The sequence below is a fragment of the Drosophila guanche genome, unplaced genomic scaffold (genome assembly GCF_900245975.1).
Source record: "Drosophila guanche unplaced genomic scaffold, DGUA_6, whole genome shotgun sequence".
Taxonomy (NCBI): domain Eukaryota; kingdom Metazoa; phylum Arthropoda; class Insecta; order Diptera; family Drosophilidae; genus Drosophila; species Drosophila guanche.
The window spans coordinates 308,704-332,746 of NW_022995759.1; the positions used below are offsets into that span (position 1 = coordinate 308,704).

General features: G+C 39.8%; 1 protein-coding gene across 6 annotated transcripts; it reads left to right on the forward strand.

Moving 5' to 3' along the window:
• Positions 1-8,559: 8,559 nt before the first annotated feature.
• Positions 8,560-23,810, forward strand: LOC117590679 (plexin-A2). Of its 6 annotated transcripts, none has more exons than XM_034283561.1 (9): positions 8,560-8,682; positions 11,139-12,658; positions 13,323-14,568; positions 14,637-16,970; positions 17,878-18,073; positions 18,143-18,529; positions 18,593-18,723; positions 18,797-18,942; positions 21,282-21,449. In XM_034283561.1, exons 2-9 carry the CDS (start codon positions 11,426-11,428, stop codon positions 21,447-21,449), a joined length of 5,841 nt encoding a protein of 1,946 aa, XP_034139452.1. In that variant the 5' UTR covers positions 8,560-8,682; positions 11,139-11,425. The 6 variants fall into 6 exon arrangements, with proteins under 6 accessions (XP_034139452.1, XP_034139453.1, XP_034139455.1 ...); XM_034283562.1 differs by having other exon boundaries at positions 8,567-8,694; XM_034283564.1 differs by lacking the exon at positions 8,560-8,682 and adding an exon at positions 8,728-8,871.
• Positions 23,811-24,043: the final 233 nt, after the last annotated feature.

The window sequence follows — 24,043 nt, forward strand, 5'->3', positions numbered from 1 at the left end:
ATGTTTGTAATAAGCCCTTGGACTTACACATGTAGGTTGCTTATTAACACATACACATGTACATATGACCATACATGCATACGCATATGTTTAATATTAAGATTTAATAAAATAATACAAATGTACACATACAGTAACCGTTTCAGTGTTATTTTAATAAATAAATTTAATACATGTTTTTAATGTTTTCAATATTCTAACAAAAATTAGAATAGCACTACATAAATTACTTACACTAGTGCTGATAGCACTACTCGACACGATTTTTCCTCAAGAACTTCTTAAAGATTCGGGACTTACAAATTGTTTGATGGTACTCAGATGTACTCAGTACTCAGATGCTCAAAATGTTCTTGCGACAGAATCAGCAGAAAAAGTCAGAAATCAACCCTGTTCTTTGGGCTACCAATATATGAATATGTCAATATAGTTTAACGTCCGATGCCATTAGCATCATTTGCTATTTGCTGAATATATTCTTCGGATCTTAATTAAGGCGTTCAGTGTCTATTTTGGCATACATGCATATGTACATATGTACATATCAACGATGTACTGATGATACTATTTTGAATTCAGTTGTTTCAAAAAATGTGATAAATGAAGAACCGCTCGACTGATTCTGTGCAAACTTCATTTAAACCATCTACTAAATAGTCCGAACAAAGCCTAAACATTTGGTTTGGTTAGGTGAGTCAGTTTTTGAGTTATAAAACGAGAAGAGACCTGTGAGACGCTTCTTACGCGTCACAACTTTTTTACCCGATACTCAGTCTAAGTACCTGTCTAATATTTTTTTTTTTTTGAATTTTAATGCATTTAATTTTGCATTAACGCAAAACAGCGATTTGCACGCCCATGCCAAGACAGATAGCTGCCATCAAATTTTCTGGCCATTTCTAGCTTTATTCAAAGGCTAGTTTTCCTTTATGACGTGATGGCTACATCCCAATGGCGATATTGATGCCACATTCTGAGCCTCAAATGATGGAGGTCGGACAGGACGGGGTATCTCTGCGCTGCGTACATCATTGCATTGCTCACATTGCCTGCTCGTTTGCAAAGCAGCCATCCTCGACAACGGCAATCAAGTTGTGATCCAGGTTACGGAACTCAAGCATATTTAGCACCTTCGTCAGGGCGCTGAGGATCTCCATGCTTCCTATCTGCTGGACGGTACGGTAGTGGGTGCCATCAATATGGCACAAAGCTATCGCCAATGCCTTCCACACGTGGTACTTGTCCATGACGAAGAAAAACAGCTGCCTGTAGTCCTCTAGGTCACCAAATCGGTTGATTTGCCTTGCGCTAGTTGCTTTTTTGAGACGGCCGTCTAACGTAACATTGAAAGTCCGGTTGATGTCCTTCCTCGTCCTCGGAAAATGTCCAGATCAAGGAAGATAGTCCGCAGCGTCCTCAGTGGATCTAATTATGTCCGACTAGATCTGCGAAACCTCCTTGGTTCACCAAAGAGTTATCCAGTCTAAAAAATCTAAAATCAAGACTATTTAAAAAAGCTCAAGAAGTTGGTTCTCCCTCTTCTCTTTCTAATTACTTAATAGCTCGGTCAAACTTCACTGTTCTTAATGCTCAATGCTATAGGAACTACCTCCTTCGATGCAGGATACGTTTTTCAAAGGACCCTAAACAGTTTTACAGCTTCGTAAACAGTAAGCGTAGAACGTCCGCACATCCATCCTCGCTATCATTTTTGAATATGTCGGCAAACAATGATCAGGCAATCGCCGATCTTTTTGCAAAATTTTTTCAAACCACATATTCCCAGGAAAGCTACCCAGGTCATATGTATCCATATAGTTTACCAAGGTCGAATGGCATTTTCTGCCCTTTGTTAAATGAAGGCTCCTTACTTCATGAACTTCAATTAGCTAAGCCGGTATTCTCACCGGGCCCTGACGGAGTTCCCGGCTGTGTACTCAGGTACTGTGCCGAGTCTCTCTGCGGACCTTTGCTTAAACTATTCACTCTATCTATCCATTCTTCTAGCTTTCCCCCCATCTGGAAGGAATCCTTTATAATTCCTCTCCATAAGAAAGGTAGCAAGTCTGACGCTAAAAACTATAGAGGTATATCTAAGTTATCCGCTATTCCTAAAATGTTCGAGAAACTTTTAACTCCGCACTTGCAGCATCTCTGCAAATCACTTATATCTCCAGCTCAGCACGGATTTATACGGCGACGATCAACAACCACTAATCTTTTAGAGTTCACCTCCTTTGTAATTAAAGGCTTCCAAAGTAACTTGCAGACGGATGTTATTTACACTGACTTCAGTAAGGCATTCGATTCCGTAAACCATTCTCTTCTTGCACAAAAGCTCAACCTTCTAGGGTTTCCGCCCAATCTGTTGAGATGGATTTCTAGCTACCTGTGTTATAGGTCTCAAAGGGTCCTTTTCAAAAACTCCGTATCTTTACCTGTTATGGTTACTTCTGCAGTACGACAGGGTAGCCATTTAGGCCCCTTACTTTTCACACTCTTTATTAATGACCTGCCTTCTGTATTAACAAATTCTCGAGTACTTATGTATGCGGATGATGTTAAACTCTGTGTCCAGTATAAGGACATTTCATTTCACTCTCGTTTGCAATCTGATCTCAATAGCTTTCAGTCATGGTGCTGTGCAAATATGTTACAACTTAATGCCTCGAAGTGCAATGTTATGACTTTTTGTCGCTCCAGCCCCTTCCTGGCTCCTTACACCCTCTGCGGTAGTTCTCTTGAGAGAATTACATTGGTTGATGATCTAGGTGTTAAACTAGACCCAAAGTTAAAGTTTTCTGAACACATTTCTACCATGGTAAATAAAGCCATGGGTGTGCTTGGGTTTATAAAGAGGTGGTCAAAGGAATTTGAGGACCCCTATATAACGAAGACTCTCTATATCTCGCTTGTTCGTCCGATTTTAGAATACGGCTCATGTGTATGGTGCCCTCAGTACAACATACATCAGGACCGTATTGAATCAGTACAGAAAAACTTTTTATTATTTGCCCTACGGGGCCTCAACTGGGATGCAACTGTGAGACTGCCATCCTACCGTAGTAGNTAAATGAAGGCTCCTTACTTCATGAACTTCAATTAGTTAAGCCGGTATTCTCACCGGGCCCTGACGGAGTTCCCGGCTGTGTACTCAGGTACTGTGCCGAGTCTCTCTGCGGACCTTTGCTTAAACTATTCACTCTATCTATCCATTCTTCTAGCTTTCCCCCCATCTGGAAGGAATCCTTTATAATTCCTCTCCATAAGAAAGGTAGCAAGTCTGACGCTAAAAACTATAGAGGTATATCTAAGTTATCCGCTATTCCTAAAATGTTCGAGAAACTTTTAACTCCGCACTTGCAGCATCTCTGCAAATCACTTATATCTCCAGCTCAGCACGGATTTATACGGCGACGATCAACAACCACTAATCTTTTAGAGTTCACCTCCTTTGTAATTAAAGGCTTCCAAAGTAACTTGCAGACGGATGTTATTTACACTGACTTCAGTAAGGCATTCGATTCCGTAAACCATTCTCTTCTTGCACAAAAGCTCAACCTTCTAGGGTTTCCGCCCAATCTGTTGAGATGGATTTCTAGCTACCTGTGTTCTAGGTCTCAAAGGGTCCTTTTCAAAAACTCCGTATCTTTACCTGTTATGGTTACTTCTGGAGTACCACAGGGTAGCCATTTAGGCCCCTTACTTTTCACACTCTTTATTAATGACCTGCCTTCTGTATTAACAAATTCTCGAGTACTTATGTATGCGGATGATGTTAAGCTCTGTGTCCAGTATAAGGACATTTCATTTCACTCTCGTTTGCAATCTGATCTCAATAGCTTTCAGTCATGGTGCTGTGCAAATATGTTACAACTTAATGCCTCGAAGTGCAATGTTATGACTTTTTGTCGCTCCAGCCCCTTCCTGGCTCCTTACACCCTCTGCGGTAGTTCTCTTGAGAGAATTACATTGGTTGATGATCTAGGTGTTAAACTAGACCCAAAGTTAAAGTTTTCTGAACACATTTCTACCATGGTAAATAAAGCCATGGGTGTGCTTGGGTTTATAAAGAGGTGGTCAAAGGAATTTGAGGACCCCTATATAACGAAGACTCTCTATATCTCGCTTGTTCGTCCGATTTTAGAATACGGCTCATGTGTATGGTGCCCTCAGTACAACATACATCAGGACCGTATTGAATCAGTTCAGAAAAACTTTTTATTATTTGCCCTACGGGGCCTCAACTGGGATGCAACTGTGAGACTGCCATCCTACCGTAGTAGACTTCTCTTAATAAATCTTCCATCCTTAGTTAGTCGTAGAAAAATGCTTGGTGTAATTTTTATGCACAACTTGATCAAGGGGGATATAGACAGCCCTGACTTGCTGAGCCGCATAAACTTTACGATTCCCATTAGACCCACTAGAAACTTTATTCCTTTGTTCCTTCCACTATGTAGATCGAATTATGCCTCACACGAACCCTTTAGGGTTTTATGCTCGGATTATAATTCCCTCTACCACATTATATCCTCAACTAACTCCCTTCCTCTTCTTAAATCTTTTATACTAGCCTACCTCTCCCGTAGTTAGTATCATTTTAGTTTTCTGTTGTCTCTGATTTTGGTAATTTCTGCTTGCCTAGCTTAGTCTAGTTATGATTAGATCTAACTTTCCTCGAATATTAGCCTAACATCTATCTCTCCTGCNAAAACTCCGTATCTTTACCTGTTATGGTTACTTCTGGAGTACCACAGGGTAGCCATTTAGGCCCCTTACTTTTCACACTCTTTATTAATGACCTGCCTTCTGTATTAACAAATTCTCGAGTACTTATGTATGCGGATGATGTTAAGCTCTGTGTCCAGTATAAGGACATTTCATTTCACTCTCGTTTGCAATCTGATCTCAATAGCTTTCAGTCATGGTGCTGTGCAAATATGTTACAACTTAATGCCTCGAAGTGCAATGTTATGACTTTTTGTCGCTCCAGCCCCTTCCTGGCTCCTTACACCCTCTGCGGTAGTTCTCTTGAGAGAATTACATTGGTTGATGATCTAGGTGTTAAACTAGACCCAAAGTTAAAGTTTTCTGAACACATTTCTACCATGGTAAATAAAGCCATGGGTGTGCTTGGGTTTATAAAGAGGTGGTCAAAGGAATTTGAGGACCCCTATATAACGAAGACTCTCTATATCTCGCTTGTTCGTCCGATTTTAGAATACGGCTCATGTGTATGGTGCCCTCAGTACAACATACATCAGGACCGTATTGAATCAGTACAGAAAAACTTTTTATTATTTGCCCTACGGGGCCTCAACTGGGATGCAACTGTGAGACTGCCATCCTACCGTAGTAGACTTCTTTTAATAAATCTTCCATCCTTAGTTAGTCGTAGAAAAATGCTTGGTGTAATTTTTATGCACAACTTGATCAAGGGGGATGTAGACAGCCCTGACTTGCTGAGCCGCTTAAACTTTACGATTCCCATTAGACCCACTACAAACTTTATTCCTTTGTTCCTTCCACTATGAAGATCGAATTATTCCTCACACGAACCCTTTAGGGTTTTATGCTCGGATTATAATTCCCTCTACCACATTATATCATCAACTAACTCCCTTCCTCTTCTTAAATCTCTTATACTAGCCTACCTCTCCCGTAGTTAGTTTCATTTTAGTTTTGTCTTGTCTCTGATTTTGGTAATTTCTGCTTGCTTAGCTTAGTCTAGTTATGATTAGATCTAATTTTCCTCGAATATTAGCCTAACATCTATCTTTCCTGCATGCTCGCGACCGGTTCGGTTAATCGCGCCGCGCGTCATGCGGCAGCGCCCCTCGGTCGGTTGGGCGGGAGGAGGGCTGCGTTCTGCTAGGTTCCGCGCGTAACAGGCTTTGGCTTGGTGTCGCATGGGCCACTTGATGGTGCAGTCATTGCATATCAACGTCCAGAATTAAAAAAAAATTCTACCAGAACACTTGTAAAACTGAACCGTAATATAGTAGTTTGTGGTTGACGTTTCGGTGTTTTTAGGTAAATTAGTTACACAATTTTCTGTGCCATTCAATAGGCAGGCTAAACTCAGGTGGTTATGCGTATATATTCTGGTATAACCGAACATGCAATACAAATTAGTGGCGTGGCGTGACCAAATAAAAAATTCAATTCTATCTCCGTTGATCCCACCGATACCCCCGGACCCTTCGATGGCCAGTGGACAGTGGCAAGCTCAACGGCGCCGCCTCAAACACCGCACAGAAACACCAACACCAACTCTCTCTGCTCGACGAACAACCTATAATAAAAAATTACTTCGAAAAATTTATCAAACTCGCCAGGGATTCGAAGATGCTGCAGGGTTCGTCTATGCGCAGCAGTGCCCAGAACATTGCCATTTGCCTTGATGATCTTAAGATTTACTTCCTATTACATTCGATTCCCGCCAAGTACTTTGAAATTCTATATCGAAAATAAATACTTGTAATACCTTTTCCGACTTTTTACCGTTTTCAACTTTCAACCAATGAAAAAGTCGAAATTTTTCGAAAAAATTATATCATGCCCTATTTTTTTCGAAGAAATTGTGGGGTTCGTTTCAAATATCGATATCGATATTTGGATGATATCCATCAACATAATATTTGGTACACAATTTGAATACTCATTCCATTTCTGGTGTTCGTTCGGCAAACAACTCTTTTATGAGTTCAAAATTTTCAGTAACATTTTGTTTTCTCTAATATTCAATATAACCTGAACAACCTGGTCAGGACATTTACATGGACATAAGGATTCGAGAAAACCTGTACCAGATCGGGGAAAAAGACGTAGCTACCAGTGGGAGCCAGGAGACCCTTATTCGAAGAAAAAGTGAGACCATTCCAAAGGGAAAGAATCCCAGATTCAATATTGTAAAACCCATAGGAAATAAATAAGAAATAAATAAATAAAAACTAAATGTATATTTAAATTCTTAGCCGTCTCTATGTATATATATAGGTGTCGGAGAGATGGTTTTCGGTTAGATTGGAGAGTACCAAACAGCTGTTATGTTGTGCGACCTGAGTGCTTGGGAAGTACTCAGCCCTGGGGTGACTGGCTAGCCGTTTCTTCTTGATGCAACAACTGAAAACGTATTTTTCCTGTGAAAAATTGTTAATATGTGGAAAAAAACCTCCATTTATAATAGGTTCAGGTCTCAACTCTCAATTGATCGAACTCATAAAGTGTGCGTCAAATTCTATCGTTGGTTGACCAAAGCGCGCTAAGTCGATCCGAAGATGAACTGTCTGTTCCAGACCTGGCACTTATTTCGCTGATTGTCCTCCTCCTCCGATCATGCAAGAGCTGCAAATCCCACTAAAAGCAATCTCCTGCATGGATCAATTTTCTATTCATTGTTTTATTAACCTTTAATTAAATTTTCACACATTTTCAAAAAGGTAAACAAAACAACACAGCTGCCTGAGAAGTGTAACCGTACGGAATGCGGTTTTCACCTCTGGTCACACTCTGCTGCTGGCAAAATGTATTGCATATTTTGCTAGCAAGTCTTTTTTTCGATCTGAGTACTAGGGCACTAACCAAATAGTATAGTAGATTGTTAATTTGAGCCAAGCGAAACGTCACCGCTCAATGTGCGTCTTGAAGTCCCAGGCCTCTGCCAAAGTCCCAGCTACAAGTATTAGTGCGTGTAGAGCACGCAGACAGAAGTCCCAGCTACATTTTAATAATATACTATACTATTTGGTTAGTGACTAGGCTCAAAAACAGATCTTTATTTTTCGAGCTGCTAGCAACATACCAACGAATACCACACAAATACTATGAATACCACAAAAATACTATCGATACCACAAAATACTATCGTCTGACTTTCTAGATTATTTCGCCCTGTTTTATTGTCGATCTGAGTACTGCCTGGCCTACAGCCGCTAGAAAGTAGCTTATGCGCACAAAAATGTCTTACCGGTTCCATACGAATATCATGCCTGACTTTTTTAGCGGCCCCTTTTTTTCGATCTGAGTACTAGGCTTTACCGTTTTGAAAATGTGTGAAAATTGAATAAAAAGTTAATAAAACAAAGAAGGCAAAATGGATCCATGCAGAATACTGCATGGTTGCATGGTTCCGATCTGAATACTGCCTTCGTACAGCCGCTAGAAAGTAGTTTGTGCGCGACAACATATCTTATCGGTTTCATATGAATAGCATCCCTTTTTTCTAGCGGCCCCTTTTTTACGATCTGGATACTAGGCTTATGCAGTTATTGGATGGTTAGCTCTTGGCTCCTAACGATAGCTGACGTATCGACAAGAGCACGGAGAAGAAGAAAAACGTTAGAAGTGTTTTGTTTTGTAATAATTAATTCCGCTCTTATCTACCACGTTCTGATGGTGAGGTATGGATCGTACGCGTTCACCAGGAAACAACACGCTATCGCTGGATTGGGGAACCAGTTTTCCTGATGAACGCGCCCATTTAGTTCATTGTCTTTTTACGATATAAATTGAAAATAGGAAGCTTTATTCGGTATATTTTTGAGGGCTATACGGTATATTTTTTTGATAATTCCGCGGTCACACTGTCTCATGATAAAATGTGTAAATTTGCAAAAAAATAAATGAATAAAAACGAAGTAGTTATGTATTTATTGTCCAAGGATGTAGTTTTAATAGGTACGATTAAATGTGAATAGATTAAGTATTGTAGGTATTGTACCCGCGGATTTCCATCCGCGTTATAGCAAGCACCGCTTATCCTCCCTTGATTCAGATATACATACAAAAGTGCACCAAAGACCGAACGAACCCCGAACCCTTTGTGAAAAGTGAAAATCGAAGTCTACGCGAGAGTATAGAAAAAAAGTAATGTACTCGGATAATTTTATTTAATCGAACTTTTTAGTTTAATCGGTTAGAAATAATGTGTTGTCAAAGTACGTATTCGTATTTAAAACTATGCATATGTGAACATATGCACATACATATGTATGTATGTTTGTCCATACATATTTTTTGATAATGTTTGTTTTTAGTTGAAAAAGTCGTCTAAAAACGGCTCTAGACTGTAGCTTAAGGCGTACATCATATCGATCATCATGCATAGAATCTACGTATATAGTTGTACATAATTTCCATAGAAAAAAAACTCCACAAGTAAGGGGCGTGGTTTTGTTTGTGATTGTCTTTTGTTTAGCGATTGTACATGGTACAACTTATTTCGTGCTAGCTCTGGTTGGGTTTCGGGGCGGCGCTCGCCTAACACTTCACCGGCTCCCCACAATCATACATCACTGCGTAAAAAGACTCATATAATTGCATGTAGTAATTATAGTAATAATAGATTTATTTAATAAGCTAACTTATATTATCCCCATGGCGCTACCAGAAATATGGCAGCTTTTCGAACTTAATGAACGTGAACTACAAACATTAACTAAAGGAGGGGTAAACATACATACATTCAAAGCATTCTTGGCATAGCCAGACTTGGGGCGCCAAATTCACGGCGACATGGCCCTTGGGTTAAACAATTAAATTATACCTTTATTGTGCTATATTGGATGGGCTATAGCTAATATTGGCTAAAGATGCTGCATCTAACCCAGAATCAGCTATGGCCATAGTCTCAGCAGTCATATGCACTTTCACTGGCTGGCCCTTGTCGGATCTGAACTGTTTCTTCTTCGGGCATACGAATTTAATTCACGAATTTTTGGTATTCTTCTTGTTTTATATAAATAAATTTCAAAACAAGTTCAAAGACTCTTTTGTTTTTAAAACAAGTCAAGTGAATACACGCAAAGCAACTTGGGAGTGAAAATAGTTGGCATATAAGGAGCACACATATTTCCATTCGTCCGAATTCTTCTGCAGAAATTTTAGTTTACTATTTTAAAAGTTTACTATTTTTTTTATTAAAAAATATTATTAAAAAAAAAAGGTAACCGTACGGCTCTTTTTAGTCCCTTGGTTGCGATCGACCTGGGCCACCGTGCCTCAGAATTTTTGCATTTACCCCGGATGTCAGCTTTTTCCCTCAGTCCCGCTCTTAGGATATCTTCTTCTAATTCGAGAGGGCCAGGGCCCTCTGCAAAGGTCAAACAATATTTTAAATACCATGGTTCGCCGGAACACTTCTCTTGCTTGAACTAGAGGAAGGGAAGAGTTAGCCCATGTGCTCGTAGAGAATGAAGTATTTTGGTGGCGTGTAGGTTGTGCCACCGCACCTTGCAGTGAATTGAAGTGGGACTGAAAGAGAGTTGTACACTGGAATGTAAAAATAGTTTAGGGTGTTCTCCTCCATGTTGGCTCATTCTTCAATTACTACTCTTTATTGCATTTTATGGAAAGTATGTTAAAATATATGTTTTGCGGACCACTTCACCCAATGTCGACATGTGTGTTGAAATATGAAAACTGTAATCCTTGGCTGCACCCATACGTACATTCATTTTAACACAAATAACCTGGACACTAGTTTATTCGACAATCCCCAAATTTCGTCGCTGAATTTCCAATTTATGCCTATCGGGTGAGTTGTTTATTTCTGATACCGCCTGCATTTTCCCAATAAACTTTACAATTCCTATTATATCCATAACAACTATACATGTATATTGGTTCCTTCCTCTTTGTAGATCGAAAAGTTCCTTGAATGACTCGTTTAGTGTCTTTTGCTCATATTAAAATCCATCTTAACATATATGTATGTACAATTCTACTACTAGTTCCCTTCCTCTTAATTAAAAATAGGAACAACCGTAGTATTAACAATTATTTATAATGTTGAATGCATGCTTAGCTCTTTAACTTGCGGTTGGTAATCATTTTCCTCATCATTTCCGAGTAAATCATCTACATTTCCTGCATACACCCTACCGGTTTTGTTACACGCGTCGCAGATCATGCGGAAGCGGTCTAGGAAAAAAAATGTTTTAGGGATATCCGTATAAATACATACATGTATATGCATAAATATCATCCAAAATACATAGATACCACATACTACATATTTAACTTAAACAAACATTCAATAATTTCATAAGCTATTTTCAATTTTCCTTAAGAGTTCTGAGAAAAAAATATAAAAACACTAAGGTTAATTATTTTTAATTATTCCTCTAATCCAGCTATAAACAAGATTAAACTATGTTGCCGCTAATAACAAAACGGTAAAATTCCCTGAAAGACACTTGAGTGATCAACTCAATTACAAATGGATGACACATAAGAAGAAGCCACTTGAAGAAGGAACCCACAGACAAAGTATAGTACAAGCACATTTTGCATATATTAACGAACAATATCTGAGATTATAACCAGCGACCAGTTAAATTAAAGAATATTATCATTTGATAATTGGGCATTGTAATACAAAAAGAGCATCGAGTCGCCGAGCTAACGAGCGATTGAGGAGATGCATTTCTTTCTATGGGTTCTGCTACTAGCAACTCTAGGAGATCATCATGAGTACTGGCTACCATCCCGATATTCACGGACCGTCGCTGCTCGCTTCCTTGCTAAAAGAATGGTTGCGGCTTTTCAGAACGAGTCCATAAGCTTGAAAGATGCAAATGCCGCCGTTAGTGAAGCAAAAAACCTGAGTACAACCATTACAAATGTGGCCAAATTCGACACACGGCTAAACCACCTTCTGGTGGACACAATTACGGGCAGAGTATTTGTCGGCGGAGTGAACCGATTGTACCAGCTGTCGCCGGACTTGGATCTCCATGAGACAGTGAAAACCGGACCCCAGAACGATTCTGTCGAGTGCAGTATACTCGACTGTCCGCTAAACGCCGTTCGCAGTCCTACAGACAACTATAACAAAGTACTTCTAATAGATAGAGCCACTTCGCGCCTTATCGCGTGCGGCTCCCTATTCCAAGGCACGTGCACAGTGCGTAATCTTCAGAACGTCAGTATAATTGAGCACGAGGTACCAGATGCAGTGGTGGCAAACGATGCCAAGTCGTCAACAGTGGCATTCATAGCACCAGGGCCTCCCCAGCATCCCGTGACCAATGTAATGTATGTCGGAGTTACATACACGAACAATTCCCCGTACCGCAGTGAAATCCCAGCTGTGGCGTCACGATCCCTCGAAAAGACCAAGATGTTCCAGATCGCTTCATCGGCGGTAACAACTGGAACCCGAACTTTCATCAATTCGTACGCACGAGAATCATATTTCGTGAACTATGTGTATGGCTTCAGTTCGGAGAGGTTCTCGTATTTTCTGACCACCCAACTAAAGCACAACCACCACTCGTCCCCGAAGGAGTACATAACGAAACTAGTCCGGATATGTCAAGAGGATTCCAACTATTATTCGTATACTGAGATCCCAGTCGAGTGCATCAGCGAGGCCCAGGGCGGCACCAAATTCAACCTGGTGCAGGCGGGTTTCTTGGGAAAGCCCAGCTCGGATCTGGCCCAAAGCTTGGGAATTTCCATCCAAGACGACGTTCTGTTTGCTGTGTTCTCAAAAGGAGATGGAAACGCACCCACCAACAATTCGGCCCTCTGCATATACTCCTTGAAATCCATTCGTCGTAAATTTATGCAAAATATAAAATCGTGCTTCAATGGCAATGGAATGCGCGGACTGGACTTTATCTCGCCAAGTATGCCGTGCGTTTTAACGGTATGTACAACATCTCTTCTATGTTTGTAAAATAAAGCTTAGTTTATGTGTCCACAATTTTGAAGATATGTATGCACACGAAAATCGAAAACGTAGAATCAAAGAATGATTATTATTGAATGATTAGTTAGAACGAATAATTTAATTTTCCTTTGCTAACCTACCGCCATCGCACAATCACAAACTCTACCTCGTGGAGTGTGCGCCGTAGAGGAGGAGAGGAAAAATGTGCTAGACCAGCGTTTTGTGGTGAGAAAAGAGAGAGATGTAGATGTAGAATATAGCTAGCAAAATTTTGACATATACAATTTTTGAAAATTCGCCATAAGCTTACTTATATACTGATTGAGTATCGATTCTAAATGTTGAGTCTCGGCAATGGCAGTGGCTGACAATTCAAAATCGTTGTGCACTGTGGTCAAATAAGAACAACATTAATTATTTACTTTTACCGCTGCAGTATTACTGGGTAAGATCTATGGATTAAATGATTAGATCGGTTGAGGTCGGGCTGCGTAACCCAACAGTGTTAATAGATTTTAAATTTAAATACATAAAATAAATAAAATTGTGAAGCGTTTGAAGTCGTTTTCCAACAGTCCTCTTTTAATTATAATTATAAGAATTATTGTGTATATAACAAATTGTTGCTTGGCAATTACAGAAGCTGCAAACTATTGGAGAGGATTTCTGTGGATTGGACGTGAATTCTCCGCTGGGAGGAGAGAACCCAATCACCTCCGTACCCGTGGCAATGTTCAGCGCAAGACTTACCTCAGTGGCGTCCACTAGCACAAGCGGATACACTGTTGTCTTTGTTGGAACAGTGGACGGATACCTTAAGAAAGTTGTGGTCGAATCGTCGTCCGTTGCAAACGAGTACGCCAGTTTTCCCGTGGATGTCGGCTCTGCTATCAATCAAGACATGAAGTTTGACAACCAAAATCTCTACATCTATGCCATGTCTGATCGCAGAGTGAGCAAGGTGAAAGTTTTCGACTGCTCCGACTATAAGACCTGCGGAGAGTGCTTGGGCGCCAGAGATCCGTACTGTGGCTGGTGCTCCTTGGAGAACAAGTGCAGTCCGCGCTCCAATTGCCAGGACGATGCCAACGACCCGCTGTATTGGGTTAGCTACAAGACTGGCAAGTGCACAACGATAACGAGTGTGGTCCCGCATCAACTGCAACGCACTACCGCCCGCACCCTAGAGCTAATCATCGATCACTTGCCACAGCTGAAGGAGAATCTAATTTGTGCTTTTACCACTGAGGACAAGGCGCTCTTTACCAACGCCACCAAGAAACGCAACGGAGTGAACTGTACCACACCCCGCACAGACATGCTGCCACAAATTGAGCAGGGAAAACACCATTTCACAGCCAAGTTGTCTGTGCGCACCAGGAACGGACCGGACCTGGTGTCCACAGATTTCACCTTCTTCGACTGCAGTACCCACTCTTCTTGCACCCGCTGTGTTTCCTCAGAGTTCCCATGTGATTGGTGCGTTGAGGCACATAGGTGCACGCATGACACCGCTGAGAATTGCCGCAACGACATACTAGTAACAGGGGTGAGCCGGATAGGTCCGAGCTATAGGTCGGGACCTGGATTCTGTCCGACGATTAATGCAACGGGTGACGGAAGCGAAGTGCTTGTGGCTGCGGGAACGAGTAAATCCATTAAGGTTAAAGTCCATATAATCGGACAGTTTATTGTGCAGACCCGATTCGTTTGCCAGTTCAATATCGAGGGGCGTGTAACCAGCCTAAATGCTCAGTTGCTTGGCGACACCATCTACTGTGACAGCATGGAGTTTCAGTATACCTCCAGATCGCCTAACTTGACGGCAACCTTTGCTGTTATTTGGGGTGGATCGAAGCCCCTTGATAATCCGCACAATATCCATGGTAAGTGTTTAACCAAACTCGGGCTAATTTTAATGCATTCAAACGATATTAAAATAATCATGTTTCAGTTGTAATTTATCGATGCCGAGACATGGCCGATAGTTGTGGAATTTGCTTGGCATTGGCGGACAAATACAACTGCGGCTGGTGCTCGTCCACCAATACGTGTGAGGTAGAAGAGCAGTGCAATAAGAACAATGAGGGCAAAACGGATTGGTTGAATCGGAGCGAAATTTGCCCCAACCCAGAAATTCACGCATTTGACCCGAAAACGGGTCCGTGGGAAGGCGGCACAAACATAACGATACGAGGAATCAACCTGGGCAAGAACTATAACGACATCTACTCGGGAGTTCGCATAGCTGGCATCAACTGTATGCCGTTCCCGCAGTTCTACATCGACACAAAGCAAATTGTTTGCACGGTAGATAGTCCAGGCGAGCAGATGTACAGAAATGGAAGAATAGTGGTCCAAATAGGGGACTACCGCGGTGAGTCAAAGGAGGATTACGAATTTGTTGATCCGAAAATACTAGACTTTAATCCAAAGTTTGGTCCTACGTCCGGTGGCACCGAAGTGCACATTTCTGGAAAACACTTGAATGCCGGCTCCCGCATTCAAGCCTCTATCAACGACCATTTGCCCTGTAAAATTTTGAGCGCAGATTCTTCGCAAGCCATATGTCGCACCTCCCCGTCCCCAGGAATAATCGAGGGGCGACTAAAGATGTCGTTTGATAACGGCCCCCGCGAGTTCAACGATTACAATTTCAAATATGTGCTGGATCCCACTGTTGAGCACGTCAGCTCTGGACCCACAGGTCAGATCAAAGTGCCCAAGGGCATACCGGCCGGGGGTATTCGCATCTCGGTTATTGGCACACAATTCACGAGCATACAGTCTCCCAGCATTTATGTGGTGTACAACATGGATATGTATGCAAGCCAGTGCCGAGTCCAATCGGATGTAGAAATGGAGTGTGCATCACCGATTATTGAGGCAGACAGCAAGAACTTGGACGCCGAAAGCCCAATGCTTCTCGAGTACGGTTTTCTTATGGACAATGTGCTTCGTGTGCAGAATCTGTCGAAGATACACAACAACCACTTCGAGCTGTATCCGAACCCAGAGTACTTCGTGTTTGAGGAGAGGGTCAAGTATTTTAAGAGCGAGTACCTAACCATAAACGGTCGAAATTTGGACCGCGCCTGTAAGGAAAGCGATGTGGAGGTGAGAATAGGAAACGGTTTCTGCAACATCACGTCTCTCTCTCGTCAGCAACTCACGTGTCGACCCCCGCCCGAAGCCACCGCGACTAAGAGCCCCAACGGACCCGAAGTTATTGTTCGCATCGGATCTTCGCTGGAGTACCGCATAGGGATACTGAGCTATGAGTCGTCGAACATAATTTTGGACTGGGGAGAGAACGTCATATTCGCGGTAATAGCCAGCATTGTGATCCTGCTGCTCATCTTCGTGGCCTTGCTGGTGGCCTATAAGAAAAAGAGCTCAGAGTCGAACCGAGTACTGCGCAACATGCAAGAACAGATGGACATACTGGAGTTGCGAGTTGCTGCCGAATGCAAAGAAGCCTTTGCTGAACTCCAGACTGAAATGACTGACCTCACAGGTGATCTTACTTCTGGAGGCATTCCTTTCCTGGACTACCGATCGTATGCCATGAAGATTCTCTTTCCCAACCACGAAGATCACGTTGTGTTGCAGTGGGAAAGACCAGAACTCCTGCGCAAGGAAAAGGGCCTGCGTATTTTCGGGCAACTCATAATGAACAAAACGTTCCTACTACTCTTCATCCGTACTCTTGAGTCGAATCGATACTTTTCGATGCGAGAACGAGTCAATGTGGCCTCGTTGATAATGGTTACATTACAGTCAAAGCTTGAGTACTGCACAGATATTCTGAAGACCTTGTTGGGCGACTTAATCGAGAAGTGCATAGAAGGGAAAAGTCATCCCAAATTGTTACTACGGCGAACCGAAAGTGTGGCTGAGAAAATGTTAAGTGCTTGGTTTACATTTCTGCTCTACAAGTTCTTAAAAGAGTGCGCAGGAGAGCCTCTATACATGCTCTTCCGTGCTGTGAAGGGACAAGTGGACAAGGGGCCTGTGGATGCCTGCACTCACGAAGCCAGATATTCCCTTAGTGAGGAGAAACTCATACGGCAGTCCATCGATTTTCGGCCAATGAATGTCTATGCCAGCATTATACAGCAACCAATCTTCTGCAACAACCTTGACATGCTGCCCTCCCACACCGAAAACGTGTCCGTAAAGGTTTTGGACTGCGATACAATTGGTCAAGTGAAGGAAAAATGCTTGGAGACAATCTACAGAAACATACCATCCAGCCAGAGACCTCGCAAAGAAGATTTAGACCTAGGTAAGTAGACCGCAGTCATTCTTATTTGACTATTCGACACCTTTCAAAACGAACCGAAATTGTAAACCAAACGAGAAGGGACGTGTGAGACGCTTCTTAGGCGTCACAACTTTTATACCCGACACTCTGTACTACATCTGCACCATAGCGGTTATTTGTTAAATTTTACATTTTTTCTTCATCTGTCATCTACATCAACAACACTACTCACACCAACACGCTCCTTTAGCTCGCCACCATCGCGGTGGAGGCAGAGACGTATCTGCGCGAAGCGGAGTGTGAATGAGAGAATGTGCAATGGGTTTGGCCACTACAAGTTAATTTCTTCATTGTGGCTATAATAATGATCCAATCGGATCCCAATTTGGTGATCTGATAGATATGGTCATTCCCTACGGAATGGCGTTTTTAGTTTATCTTCAAAACTGTAGATTTGGGAGGTTTTCGCCCTTTTGCGGGGGCGTGTCTCATTTTTGAGATGATCATAGAGAAGTCTGGATGCAAAATTTGGTGGCTCTAGCTCTTATAGTCTCTGAGTACTAGGCGGACAGACAGACATGGCTCTATCGACTCGTCTATGGATGCTGATCAAGAATATATATATACCTTATGGGATCGGAAACGCTTGTTTCTGTGCGTTACATACAACCGTTATTCCCCACAAATTCAATATACCCTATTTACTCTTCGAGTACCGGGTATAACAAGGTATCTTGTACTGACAGAATACCGGGTATAAAAGTTGTGACGCTTAAGAAATGTCTCACACGTCCCTTCTCGTTTTCGATTTGCTGTGTGCACGCTGCTGCTGTATTATCAATCGCTGCACAAAAAGATTACTCTGGGATCAATGACTAAGAAATTTAAGAAATTTAACATTTTCAATTACCTTATCTTGCTGCAAAAGAGTGGCGCACAGGTGCTACGGGACGAGTAATTTTGTACGATGAAGACGTCACTTCAAAGACTGAGAGCGAGTGGAAGAAGTTAAACACATTGCAGCACTACAACGTTCCAGATGGTGCTGGATTGAGCTTGGTCCCGAAGCAAAGCTCAATCTATAACTTCAGTATATTATCGGATAAAAATGAGAAATCTCACAAGTAAACACAACAACTTTTCAACATCGTTCAGCAAATACATTTATTTTAACATATTATTGTCAATCTTAGGTATGAAACTCTTAATATATCGAAGTACACCTCCTCCTCTCCGACATTTAGCCGCGCCGGCAGCCCTTTGAACAACGATATGCAGGATAGCGGTATAAGGTACTGGCATTTGGTGAAACATCACGACAGTGATATGCAGAAAGAAGGCGAACGAGTCAATAAACTGGTGTCTGAGATCTATCTAACCAGACTGTTGGCCACTAAGGGCACACTGCAAAAGTTTGTGGACGATCTCTTTGAGACAATATTCAGCACTGCTCATCGTGGATCAGCTCTGCCATTGGCAATTAAATACATGTTTGATTTCCTTGACGATCAAGCCCAATTGCACGGGATAACTGATCCTGAGGTGGTGCATACGTGGAAGAGCAACAGTCTACCATTGCGGTATGTATGCTTTTAACTGGTATAATTTTATGAGGGGAGACACTCACTCTGATACTCTTTCAGTTTTTGGGTAAACCTTATAAAAAATCCAAACTTCGTCTTCGACATACACAAGTCGAACATTGTAGATTCCTGCCTATCAGTTGTTGCACAAACATTCATGGACTCCTGCTCTACTTCCGATCATCGTTTGGGTACGAATTGTGAAAGATTTCGAAAGAAAGGAAAAGAAAAAGAGAATGCTTTTAAACTCTGTTTTGTTTGCAGGCAAAGACTCTCCAAGCTCGAAACTACTATATGCTAAAGACATTCCAGAGTATCGAAAGTGGGTAGATCGCTACTACAGAGATATTCGAGATATGTCGCCTATCTCAGACCAAGATATGAATGCTATGCTTGCTGAAGAATCAAGGGTAAGTAATTAACTTTTAATTTATCAAAATAATTTAATTATACCCGGTACTTGAAGAGTAAATATGGTATATTGCAGGGATGGTAATCATTATAAGCGGTATAAACAAAATTATACGATAATGATTACCTGTCAAGTTATATCGAAATATTCACAATATAATGATTAATTTTGAGTTATATTTTACTACTCAATTAATAATGAGCAAAAATAAAACTCAACTTTAAATTGTGACTTCATCTTACGTAGGAAATGGAAAAGTTATATTTATTCTTCATCAGTCAGACAAGAGCAACGATAATACAAAAAAAATTTTAAATAAAAATATTTCCTAGTGCAATTTATTTATATATATTTATTTATTTATGTATGTATATTCATTTATTTATATAAATTTATTTATTTAATTTAACAAAGAGCAGCTTCTACAACGACTGTGTGGATAGGTTGCACCTCAGATCGGGAAGAACTAATCTAGGTGCAGAAAAGGCTCTTTCCACACTGACTTGCGTTGCAGGGGCAGATTGCACAACTTTTGCCAATTGGAACATATTCGGATATTGGTACTTCTTTTGTTCCCAATATTGCATTATATTTGTACTTAATTCGATCGGTTTTGGGCTATAATTGTCTATTTTACAATACGCTAGTTGCAAATTTTTGTCAATACTATCATCGTGGAAGATGATTCTTCCACCCGAAAACACATTATCACATTTGCATTACATATTTTTCTTTCGTATCAAAGCTTGACTTTATTGACCCATTCCAGGCGACCCATTCTTGAAAAAGAGCTAGAAGGAATGAACAATTAAATTCATTTCTACTTGTTTATAATGCGTGACTTTCGCTTTCCTAATAGATATCACATGTTAAATTTGGGTGATGGAAAGCTGCGCACTACTATTTCATTGAACACAGCTGTACTCATAGCCAAGAGCAGCCACACGCTTAACAGGAATACGATCTCGTATCTTTAGGCGCAGCATTTACGAAAACATTCATTGCTTATGTTGTTGATGAACTCATTTGCCGAATATGACTGCCCACTTTTCTTTGCAGCAGAAGCTGCTTTATGCAAAATTCAATATTAAATGAAATAAATTGCACTGGGAAATATTTTTATTTTTAATATTTTTTTATTATGGTTGTTCTTGTCTCACTGATGAAGAATGAAGATGAATATAACTTTTCCATATTCTTCGTAAGATGGAGTCACAATTAAAAGTTGAGTTTTATTTTAGAGCAAAAAATAAAACTTAACGACTAATTATTATTTCTTGAGTTATATTTTTTGTCAAAACATAATCAGTATTCATTGAGTAGTAAAATATAACTCAAAAAGTTATCATTATATTGTGAGTATTTCGATATTACTTGAACACACTTAAATCATGGTGGATATGCATAGATTATCATTTAAGATGAATATTGGCACATGTCCGGCAGCCTCAAAGTTTCCGCAAGTGAATAATTATTATACCCGGTACTCGAAGAGTAAATAGGGTATATTGTATTTGTGGAGAATACCGGTTGTATGTAACGCACAGAAGGAAACGTTTTCGACCCCATAAAGTATATATATTCTTGATCAGCATCAATAGACGAGTCGATAGAGGCATGTCTGTCTGTCCGTCTGTCCGTCTTGTTTGTCGGCTAGTTGTCAGAGACTACAAGAGCTAGAGCCACCAAATTTTGCATCCAGACTGCTATATGCTCACACTGAAACCAGTGTATTTCAAAAATGAGCCACGCCCCCTTCCGCCACCGCAAAAGGGCGAAAACATCCCAAATCTACAATTTTGAAGACAAAAGAAAACTAAAAACGTCATTCCGTAGGAAATGGCCATATCTATCAGATCACCAAATTGGGATCCGATTGGATCATTATTAAAGCCAAAATGGATAAATTAATTTCCAGTGGCTATACCCACCCTGTCCCGCAGCTTTTGTTGTTCTTTTTACATTCTCTCATTCACACTCTGCTTCTGCTTCACTCGTCCCCTGCCTCTGCCCTCCCCCTGCCGATGCCTCTTCCGACTTTTAACCCACCCCGTCCCGCAGCTTTTATTTGTTTTTTTTTTGTGTGCGGACGGTGCCTCTGCCTCTGCCTCGAGTCTGCAGTGTGTTGGTCTAGGGAAGGGCGGCGAGCTAACGGAGCGTGTTGGTGTGAGAAGTGTTGTAGATGTAGATGACAGATGAAGAAACAATTTAAAATTTGACAAAACACCGCTAAGGTGCAGATGTAGTACTGAGTGCCGGGTATAAAACTTGTGACGCGTAAGAAGCGTCTTACAAGCCCCTTCCCGTTTAAAATTAATTTCGTTCATTTTATTTCAGCTGCATACGACAGAGTTTAACACCAATTGTGCTCTGCATGAGCTGTACACTTACGCTGTGAAATACAATGAACAGCTCACTGTTACTCTAGAGGAAGATGAATTTTCACAGAAGCAGCGATTGGCTTTCAAATTGGAACAAGTTCATAACATTATGTCAGCTGAATAGAAGAGTCCCAAGGAGTTCTCCTGAAGGCGATGTCTCAAAGCGATGCAAATGATTTATGAAAATGGCCTGTCTATAAGCCTCTAGTTAATAGAAACATTAATCATTTAACAGAAAAAGGGTCTTTCCCTACATACCAACCCAATATGGAAATATATATGTGTATGTGTATGTATTTATGTGTGTGTATCCCATGCGAATGTGAGCTAACTTGCTATAAGCTGTATGTTTAGATGATATTTACTATTTAATTTGTGTCTATTGTGGATGTAAACATATACGAATGTGTATTAATATACGAAATTATGGATAATTAATTAATTAATTTACATCAATAAATATATGCCATAGGGCCAACTTTCACATTTATTGACGTCTGACCATCTGACCAATTAAAAAACTTGTAAAATCTAAAAAAAAACCGCCAAACCTAAACAGTCCCATAAAAAGCCCATATTCTCTATATTCACATGAACACAAACAAAATTTCAAACTGTATGTGTTGCCATGAATCGTTCGCTACTCGTTTTGCCCTCGCCAATGAAACAATGTAAAATCAACGTATCAGATAAAAAGTCGAAGAAAACTACCAAACTTCTCATGTCGTTGCTCATTAAACAAAACAATTACATATGTCTATATTGTATGTATGTATGGATATAAGTAAGGTAAGATCAGATATTCGACATAAAATAATCCAAATGCAAAAATTGACTGATTTTAATTTTTATTAAATATAAAATTAATGTTTACCTATAATTTGTTTTTAAATTGCTGACATTGGTAATGAACGATATTTTTATATTCTTCTGTTACGTTTCTGTTTCTTGTCTTACAAGTCACATTCCATTTTGACAAGATATCTAACATACAGATCTACATATTCAACAACATATAAGCCTACATGATGTCAAAGTTGGTGCAATGTGAAAGTAACAGTACTGAATAATAGAAGTGAAATGTAAAGTAGCGCAATCAACTTCTGCTAAATAATCTATAATTTGTATAATTAATACAATATTTAAGAACTGCAACTCGTACTACACACCTAAAACACCTATGTTAACAAATGAACTATGAATACTATGCTACCTGGTTTCCAGGCTTTGCAAAATGTTCAAGAGTTTTATCCTTTGTATCCTTACTATGATGTATTTCGTTAGTATTAATTTACTGCTCATATGCAACTCATGTACAGATTAAATTATTACAAGACTTAGTTTATTATTCTTTTCTTATACTAGAATTTAAATTCAGAATTGTCCAAATGTGAATGTATGTATATTCCCGCAGAAGAGTCAAATGTTAAATTTTGTTTAAGACACTTTTGTGTTATTTTACGAAAATAGTGATTATGTTGCTAAAAAAACGATTAGCGGCAACTGTAAGCACAACGCATCTGTAAAATGTCCCTTAATGTTATGTGTTTAGGACAGGACGACCTTTAGCACCAGGGCATACGAGGGTTTTTTTTTCTTTGTCTTTATTTGATTTTTTCGTGTCGTTCGTGACTCTTAATAGTTGATTTTAAAATGTTTATATGTCATTTTGTAGTTCAACAATTGCATTACAAAAAAAAATAGGAGTAACTGTATGGGTATTATCAGCGCTTCTATTCTGTTCTGTGCTTCTGTTTTTAGTGCTGTTCTTAAAAATAAAAAAATTTCCAACAGGTCAATTTAACAACACACCATTAAAAAATGAAGAGTATATAGCCATATAAGACAATTGTAATACGTAAATGTTATAGTACTCTATATTTGATGTATCTGTGTATGTATGTATGTAATTAGCATTTTCAAATAATAAGAGAGAAACAAATATTTATGTGTGCAAAATAATAATAATATTTAAAATATACGATGTATATATTTATTGGGTTCTTTACATGTGTGAAGCGGTCAACTATCACATATAATATAACATACAAATTAGAACAGACTTTTTATGTTTGGCTGCCTAAGCCGCAAGAAACCGCAATCACTATACAGAAAACCCCCGAATCAAAGCACATTATCCATTATGCACATTAATAATCGTAACTACCATAACTAGTAAAAATGGATTATTTGAAAAATTGCCCACCAAATCAATATCCCAATATAGTTATGTATTATAAAAAAAAACATCTTAATTCGGCAAGCCGAAGCTGAAATACCCTTGCAAATATATATATTCCACATTCAAACTGCTGATTTGTTCTCCAAATTTCTTATGATTGTAAGAATGTAGTACTTATACGGGTATTATTTATAAAACGACATGGGCTAGTACGTATCTACTGATAACACTGCAGTTCGAAAAAAGACAATATTAATCCAGACTTCAGTCAATATTTATGAAAATAAATCGTATATAAACAGATACGAGCAGTTGCTTATTGCTAGTGCTATGTATACTACATTTTAGTTATATTGATACAATACCCTTTGCAAGGGTATGCAATAGAACTGATCACATGATTTGTAGATTTTTTGAAACAATGACTAAAGACTGATATGAAATAATAGTCGGATAATGATGCAATTTTCTTAAACAGAACCTTCGATGCATTCTTTTAATAAAAGCATTTTAAATTCAATTAAATTTGGTTTTTA

Coding starts and splice junctions, on each gene's coding strand:
- LOC117590679 (XM_034283561.1), top strand. CDS start 11,426: ATGCATTTCTTTCTATGGGTTCTGCTACTAGCAACTCTAGGAGATCAT. Junction 14,569..14,636: donor TAATCCGCACAATATCCATG/GTAAGTGTTTAA, acceptor ATCATGTTTCAG/TTGTAATTTATCGATGCCGA. Junction 18,530..18,592: donor AGCAACAGTCTACCATTGCG/GTATGTATGCTT, acceptor ATACTCTTTCAG/TTTTTGGGTAAACCTTATAA.